Source organism: Girardinichthys multiradiatus, chromosome 13 (assembly GCF_021462225.1).
Source record: "Girardinichthys multiradiatus isolate DD_20200921_A chromosome 13, DD_fGirMul_XY1, whole genome shotgun sequence".
Lineage (NCBI taxonomy): Eukaryota > Metazoa > Chordata > Actinopteri > Cyprinodontiformes > Goodeidae > Girardinichthys > Girardinichthys multiradiatus.
The window spans coordinates 38364310-38373200 of record NC_061806.1 but is presented as its reverse complement, the minus strand read 5'-3'; the positions used below and the strand labels follow the sequence as shown (position 1 = coordinate 38373200).

Below are 8891 nucleotides of genomic sequence, written 5' to 3'. Positions count from 1 at the left end.
TTGTTTTGAAAAATATGCTTGAACTCAGTTGTCAGCTGACTGATGTTGGAGTATGTGTCTGCTGAGGAGGACTTCTTTCCTGATTGACAGGCCGTGTGCTGTATGCATGTCGCTCCGGTCCCCTGATGGCCCAGTTGCCCGGCTTTTCTGTCCCATTTATGACACCAGCCAATCTGCCTCCAGCCGAGACTCTCCCTTAGCTTTTCACAGATTTGTATCCCCATTTTCCCCGAATTCATCTCAACCCCCAACCCCCCCTTATACTACCCCCAATACTCCCTCCCTCCTCGCTGCTTTCTTTAAAGCTCACACACACACACACTAAAACACAAAATGCAAACAGTAAACCGAGCTGAGGATTATGTAAAGTGAGAAACAACTTTAAGACGCGAGAGTAGGTGACTTCTTACAGCGTTTAGTTTTTGCATATAGCCAGTGATGGGGGATATGTTACCCAGTGTGCTGCTCGTTCACTAGAGAGCGCTGTCTCTACAAATCCTGTGAAACCCCCCTCACCATTAGGCCTGGAAACAGAATGTTTTCTCCTCCTTTGATTTTTTTCATCTAGATAGGAGAGTGTTTGAGCTCTGTTTTCATTATTTCACTGTAAGTGTGTGAAAGACTGTGTATTTATAAATCAGACCTGTTTGTGTTGCATAAATAAATATGTGTTTTTATTATCATCATTATCATTATTATTACTTCTTTTTATTATTGCTATTGAATAATTTTCAAGCAATTTCAGTCTCCTTTGACTATTACCATATTTTTTTCCGAATCTGAGGCAGATATGCATATTTTTATTTATTTATTTATTTTACAAATAAAGGGATTTTTTTATTATGATTTAAACTATTAATATTAATATTTATCTTCTTAAAACAACATGAAGCATTTTTTAGAAAGAAAAATGTTTCTTTTTCGTTTGAAAAATGCTAGTAAGTACTTATCGTAAATATGCGAATGATACAAAATTTCACTTAAACATCACAGATCTATCAAGCTCATTTGAACATATTTTATCATTCTTGTTAAACGGAATAAGTGGATCTAGTTATTGTATGCATTACATGTAATATAATTAACTATCAAAGTAAACTATTTTATATAGATCTCATACATCCGAAAAAGTTTTTTTTTTTTTCTGTTGTTGAATTCATAAATAGGCAATACAATTGATATCTTTTTTATTATTAAAACAAAAACGGGATTTTTTTGTTTGTTTTTTATTTTATTTTTTTGTTTCTGAACGTAAATAAAAAAGCAGCATTTTATTAGGAACCCAAAACAAACAAAAAAAATAAGCAGAAGAAGAACTTCAGCAAAAAATGCACAGGCTTCCTTCGAGCGTCTCTCTAAAAAGTGTGAAATTGAAATAACCGTCTCTTAGTTTCTGGAGCTTTATTTTCAGCAGGTTTTGGCTGCCGATATTTTTATTAACGCTGGTGCTGAAGAGGCGGCGAAGACCAATTATAGGAAACAAGGTGCACATGTGAGTACTTCTGTTTTTTTCTTCGGGGGTAGGAGTGTTTGCGCAGGGAAGTGGGGTATCTGCATTTCTAGGGGATGAGTTAATAAAGGCGCTATGAAAAGCAACATTTCACTGAATGCGGATTGTTCTCATTGTGCTGCTATGGTGGAGGTTTGCACCCGACGCTGGCAGGTTTTAGGTGTTTTGTGTGCGCGCCATGTTTGCATGCACGATTATTTATCTCTGTTGAACATTTGATGTGCGGTCCAACGGTTTGAATAGCTCAAAGCCGACGTTTTATTAGGAAAACAGGGCCTCTCCGAAGTATAAGCGGTGATGGTGTTTGCTTAGGCCCCCTGCTGGCCTGGGCGCTCCAGATGAACTTGAATTCACAGAGGATAGGTTGATAAATGCCCCTATAGTAGCTAATAAAAAACACTCGTAGCTGTGTTAACAGTGATATTTAAAGCTAATTTAACGTTTTTTGTTTTGTTTTGTTTGCAGCTTGTATCGGATGTTTACTTTTTTTTTTATTAGATTGGCAATATAACGTGTTTTTCTATCATTGATTTTTAACACAAAATTAAGCTTGTCCCTCATCCCAGAAAAGAAATGGAAATAGAGTCAATCTTCCTAAAGGTTATATAACATAAGTGTATAGGCATTCCCAGTGTCGAGGTTTTTCTAAAATTACTGTTTCAAAAAAGACAAACGGTTTCCATCATGCCATTCCTACAGTTGACAGATCTCCTACAAGAAGCCACAGAAAGTTTATTAATTCTTGTTTTATTTCGAGGACTGTGGTCTACAGCAAATGAAAACCTAAAATGTAACTTCTTAGAAAGTTGTAATATTACATAAGACACACAAAATAAGGTTTTCTAATGTAGAAATATCAGCCTTCTGAAACGTTATGTTGCTGTAGTGTACAGTTTACACTCAGTACTTGGTTGAGGCTCATTTTGCATGAATTACTGCATCAATACAGCGTGCCATGGAGGCAATCAGCCTCTGGCTCTGCTAAAGTGATAAGAAAGTCCAGCTTGTTTTGACAGTGGCCTTCAGCTTCTCTGCATTGTTGGGTCCAGTGTCTCCCATCTTCCTGTTGACAATACTCTGTAGATTCTTGACAGAGTTAGTGTCAGGTGAGTATGCTGACCAGTCCAGCATATGGTGAATAAAGCAGGTATTGGTACTTTTGGCCATGTGGGCAGGTGCCAAATCCTGCTGGAAAATGAAATCAGTATCTCTAAAACGTTTGTCAGCAGAGAGAAGCAAGGAGTACTCTAAAACATTCCTGGTAGACGGTTGTGTTGGCTTTCGGATCGATGAAACAGTGGACCAACATCAGTTGATGGCATAACTCCCTAAATTCTCTCTGACTCTGGAAACTCTTCTCTGGACCTCAAGCAATGTGTATTATGTTTCACTCCTGCCTCAGGCAGGGACCGTGCTTTCCAACTAAGATGCAACATTTAATTTCATCTGAAAAGATAGCTTTGGACCACCAGACAAAACGTGAATGCAACAGTTGTGGTCCATATCCTGGAAACATGTGTGCATGGTGGACCTGGAAGCTCTGACTTCAACCACAGTAAACGCCTTGTAAATCTAACGTAAACTTGTGAATGGGCTTTCTTTTGCAAGGCTGTGGCGCTTAAGCACATTTTTCTGCCACGTTTTTTTTTTCTTCCACTTAACTTTCTATTGATATGCTTGAGCATGGCACAGCCAGCTTCTCTGGCATGTCCTTTTGTGGCTCACTGTCATTTTAGACTGTGTCAATGACGGAACTTTACAGCTGTGAGATCAGCGGTTTCCCCCTGATTGATCATAACAGAAAGATTTCTGTTTGGAAAATCTACATACGTTTTACTTTTTGAACTGAATTACTGAAAGACTAACGTTTTGATGGTAGTACAATTTATTGAGATGTACCTGTAGTTCAACTTAAGTTAATTCAATGTCCACATCAGGTTGAAAATGTACCCATAATTAAACACTATTCTAGTATAATATTCTTTCTGATTGAACCAAAGCGACGCTGCTATTGGCTGTGGAGACTGTCTGCTCCCCTCTCCAAAACTCCTCCCCTGACGTTTACAATCTGTTGTACGTGCAAATCATATAAGAGCCGCTCAGCATCTCCCATCCAAGTCATTATCTGATCTAATCTGAAAATCTGTTGGCGAGGAGAGGCTCTAACAATCCATCGCTGGTGAAAGGGGAGGTGGGCTGCAGAAACCGAGACCAACTCGGGCGCCGGTGGCACCTCCTCAGCTCTGAGATTCCACCTCTTTGGACTCCTTTTAAACTCTTTATTTATTTATTTATTTATTGCAAGAACTTGAACAAAACGATGCAGTTAGAGAATATTCTTCCCAGCGCTAGCATCAATTTACCCAAGACCTTTTACAACCTGTCCTCGTCAGACAGCGCAAACAACAGCCCCAGGCCGTCCTCTCAGCTCGACTACCAGGAGGTGGAGCGCACAGAGTCAGAATCCAGCAGCGCTTCTAAAAAGTACCTAAGTGGGGTGGGGAACGGGATGCTGGGCGAGACAGACGGGGACTCCTATAATAAGGCCGACGGGAGGAAAGGCTCCCCGGTGCTGGGAGAGGACGAGCTGACGAGCGGGCGGCGGTACAACATAGACGAACTCGGCTCAGACAGATACTTCATCTCTTCCTCCCAGACCAGCTCCGACATGGCGAGCCCTTGCTCCCTGTTTCCCTACGCAGGACAGACCGGCTCGGTGTACACCGGCTCCAGCGGCTCCAGGTACCCGGCCTCACTCCACTACGGATCTGTGCTGCCGCCCGCGGGCTTCTCCGCGCCATCCGTGTGCAGCGGCCGGAGCCAGTTCGGCAGCGGAGGGTACCAGTTCAGCCAGGGTCCAGGCTGTTTGTACCCGTCCTACTCCGGGACCGGGACAGGGATCGGGTCCATGTCTCTGCCGGGGTCCGCAGCCGGAGCGAGGGCGCAGGTTTATCTGTGCAACCGGCCTCTGTGGCTGAAGTTTCACCGGCACCAGACCGAGATGATCATCACCAAACAGGGCAGGTAAACGGACTGAGTGACTGCAGTGGCTTTAGTTTAACATACGGATGTACACTTTTAATCGTTTTTATCTCATATTAGAAAATTCCGCGTGAATTGTTTTCAAATTAGAGAAAAGGCTTGATGAACCAGGCTGTACTGAAAACGCAAAAATAATTAGTGGGAATTTATTTTACAATTTTTGCTGAATTTGCAAACAGATCTACGTATATATTTATGTTTTCTTTCTTTTCTTCCGCAGACGGATGTTCCCATTCCTCAGTTTCAACATCACCGGACTGAATCTCACGGCCCATTACAATGTATTTGTAGAAATAGTTTTGGCCGACCCGAATCACTGGCGCTTTCAGGGCGGAAAGTGGGTCACTTGCGGAAAAGCAGACAATAATATGCAAGGTAAGTTACATCGCTAATAATAATTAAAAGCTGTTGCAAACATATAAATTGTTTTAGAAGAATCGAAAAAAAAAAGTAAGAAAAATATACAATTACACGTAACGGGATTTAATTTGCATAAACAAAAACAGTAGTTTTTAATGCTTTAGAAATTGAAATACAGTTTTTGCCTTCTGTATGATGCATACTCATTATTGAAAGAAATTAAATGTCTTTGAGCTGTGAAATTATTGGATTACTAGGCCTAACTCAATTCAGCTGGTGAAACGTCTAAAGAATTGAATCTATAATAGATTTAATTTACAAAACATTAAAAGAAATGTTTTTGAACCAATATTATTTCAGTTTTTAATTTTAGTTATAAACTAATATCTAAACAAGGTTCTTTTTATTTTTCAAATGAATAGTTCATATAAATAAAAAAAACATTAAACAATTTTTTCCTGGCCTTGCATTCTCACCTATATTAGCCAATGAATTGAATAGAAGAAATAGTCAATTTTATATTGTAATGTCTTTGTCCATACTCATTATTTGGTGGTTTTTCACAGAAATTCTTCTTTTTTTTCAATTTTAGGTAACAAAGTGTATGTTCATCCTGAATCTCCTAACACTGGTGCTCACTGGATGAGGCAAGAAATTTCTTTCGGCAAGTTAAAACTAACCAACAATAAAGGAGCCAACAACAACAACACACAGGTTAGAAATTTAATTCCCTTTTTAGCACATTTTTTTTTTTTTTTATTAAATGCTAAACTGACAATAAATTCTATTATTTTCTGCTTTGGGTAACTAGAGAAGCTATTTGTATGATGATTTTTTAAATTTTTTTAGAAAGATTTATTTCTACAAGTTCTGGTTTTAACCAGCTGAAAAAGATATGCAGCTGATCATCTTTTTAAAATGCAGTGTGTGAAGCATATTACCATTTACTGTTTTCAGATGATAGTCTTGCAGTCGCTTCATAAATACCAACCGCGATTGCACATTGTGGAGGTGACTGAGGATGGGGTAGAGGACATGAACAATGAGGCCAGAACTCAAACCTTCACCTTCCCAGAGAACCAGTTTATAGCTGTCACAGCCTACCAGAACACAGATGTAAGCTTTATCTATCTATCTATCTATCTATCTATCTATCTATCTATCTATCTATCTATCTATCTATCTATCTATCTATCTATCTATCTATCTATCTATCTATCTATCTATCTATCTATCTATCTATCTATCTATCTATCTATCTATCTATCTATCTATCTATCTATCTATCTATCTATCTATGCTGCAGTTTGTTTACTTTTATCTTCATCTGCGTGCAATACAATGATTTTTATTTCGACATTCAATAGTTGCTTATGTTCAAATGCACATTATTAATAATGGGAGTTTTGTTTGTTTCAGATCACACAGCTGAAGATAGATCACAACCCATTTGCAAAAGGCTTCAGGGATAATTATGACTCGTACGTGTTCTTAAGTTCATACACTGAAAAGCTTTTTTTGATGATGCATGTCATGGCTCTTGCAGAGTTTTTTTTTAATATGCATTTTCTTGTAAACAGGATGTACACAGCCCCAGAGAGTGACAGGCTGACTCCGTCACCCACAGACTCCCCTCGCTCTACCCAGATTGTACCCGGCGCCCGCTATGCCATGCAGCCTTTTTTTCAGGACCAGTTTGTCAACAACCTGCCTCAGAACCGATTCTACACCAGCGAACGGACTGTCCCCCAGACCAACAGCCTCCTCTCCCCGCAGAGCGAGGATCCCAGTGCTGCTGCTTCTGCCCAGCGCTGGTTCGTACCCCCTGTCCAGCAGCCAGGCTCCAACAAGCTGGATCTCTCCTATGAGAATGACTATTCAACCAGCAGCCTGTTGTCATACGGCATCAAGCCTCTGTCCCTGCAGACCTCCCACGCCCTCAGCTACTACCCAGACTCGGCTTTTGCCTCCATGGCTGCAGGCTGGGGAACTAGGAGCTCCTACCAGCGCAAAATGACAACAGGCCTGCCTTGGTCCCCTCGCCCAAGCCCCCCAGCCTTTGCCGAGGACCAGTTGGGGACCGCAAAAGAAAAGCTGCCAGATGAGAATGCTCAGCCCACTTCAACCTGGATCGAGACGTCCCACTCGTTGAAATCAGTGGACTCTAGCGATTCTGGCGTGTACTCCATGGTGTGCAAGAGGCGCAGGATGTCCCCAGGGGGCTCAAGCACAGAGAACTCTCCCACCATCAAGTGTGAGGACTTGACTGCGGAGGAGTACAACAAGGACAACCCAAAAGGCATGGGTTATTATGCATTCTACACAAGCCCCTAAGACTGTATTTATCTAAGATAAATATAATTATTTGGTTTAATCATTGAGTGATCTCCAGTCCTTGTTAATGTCTTTTTTTCTCTTTTCTCTAAAGGTGCCAAAGCTTAGTGTTTCCCCAAGCAAGCTGCACAAGGTTATTTTCCAGGCCAGCCCCTGTCACATGAGCAGAAACATGCATAGTGATTGTTGTTTTTGGAAAATGAAGCATGTTGAATTATTTTTTACAATTTTTTTTTTTTTTTTTTTTTAAACAAATGTGATTTCAACCCGGCCACCCCTGCGTATTTAAGTCATTTTTGTTGTACAGTATTCGTGCACTTTAGAATGTGACGTATCTTGTATAAATTGTCTTCATGGGAGTGTTATTAAATGGAAAAATAAAATGGCTTTTCATAAAGCATTGTCGAAGATGTCTTCCTCGGTATGTTTTCATAAGGAAGTATGGCACTTCATGAGCCACTTTCTGCTCATTGACAAGCTACAAATAAAAATAGATTTGTGTACTTGAAACATGACAGCCGCACCAGAAACAAAGTTTAAAAAAATGTTTATGGTTAAAATCAGGATTAAAGAATTCCTTATCAAAGGCCCACATTGTAGTGATAATCAGTGCTTTGTATGCTTTATATAAAAGAAAAACATACTCAAACAGCATTTTGTGTTTTTACACCAAATGTGTCAAAAATATTTGGAAACATTTACTCAATACACAAGGGTTTAAGGAAAGTACCAAGTTTTTTAAAGAGGAAGATGGTTCAGGAAAACCTGGTTCTACAGGTTAGGTTTAGCAAATCTTCATGTAATTAGATTCCTGACTCTGTGATCCAACTTTAAAAGATGGCATATTTTTATGTATTCATTTATTTCACAATCATTCAGTATGCACGTCTTACAGAAAGACGGATTCATACAGGTGCAGAAAAATAGGCAAGGTTCTCGCTCACTGGGTCAAAGCATTAACATAATTTATGTGAAATATTTCCTGATTTTCTCAATATTCTTTCTTTGTATCAAACTTGATACATTAGACTTTTGAGGCTATGTAATCTTTTACAACCAAACAGGGTTTGCTTGCATTAGAAAACAGCCCACATAAACAGCATTCTGCATTTTTATTAAAATTATATTTAAGAACATATTCTTTATACAGTCTTGAGTAAAAGTGTTAACTATGTTAAAGAGGTATGTCTGAGGAATATCCGTAAAAAAATTAAACGTTTGGCAGTATAGTATTAAATGTGAAATGTAATTTTGTTTTGAAAAATGGTAAAGACATTCATGCAAAAATGTTAAATGTTAAATATACAAGTAAGCATGACAAATACAGACAGAAAATAATATGGAATATCAAAATAAAGCCCACAGCAAGAATTAATTTCCTTTCTCTCTGCTTCTCTAAACAATGCTAAATAAATATACCTCTTAGTATATTTGTGTAGAAAATATGGAGGAATTATTTTTATTCTGCAAACAAATGCCACCTTAACACCTGTAGCTCAAAATTCAAGTGAGCAATGAATGATTTAAATATAGGTTTACAAGAATTACGGGTCTTATTTGACACGACTGGCAACAGAGTCCGACTAGAGGCGTAGAAAAGCACAAAGTCCTGTTTCTGTTGTTGCCATGGTGTTTTTCGCACATT

The 8891-nt window shown here is 39.3% G+C and overlaps 1 protein-coding gene across 3 annotated transcripts; it reads left to right on the top strand.

Annotated features, from left to right (window-relative positions):
* Window positions 1–1349: 1349 nt before the first annotated feature.
* Window positions 1350–7643, top strand: eomesa (eomesodermin homolog a). Of its 3 annotated transcripts, XM_047384795.1 has the most exons (7): window positions 3634–4534; window positions 4773–4927; window positions 5505–5626; window positions 5870–6028; window positions 6332–6393; window positions 6493–7211; window positions 7341–7643. In XM_047384795.1, exons 1-7 carry the CDS (start codon window positions 3831–3833, stop codon window positions 7352–7354), a joined length of 1935 nt encoding a protein of 644 aa, XP_047240751.1. In that variant the 5' UTR covers window positions 3634–3830; the 3' UTR covers window positions 7355–7643. The 3 variants fall into 3 exon arrangements, with proteins under 3 accessions (XP_047240752.1, XP_047240751.1, XP_047240750.1); XM_047384796.1 differs by lacking the exon at window positions 3634–4534 and adding an exon at window positions 1350–1492 and having other exon boundaries at window positions 6493–7643; XM_047384794.1 differs by having other exon boundaries at window positions 6493–7643.
* Window positions 7644–8891: the final 1248 nt, after the last annotated feature.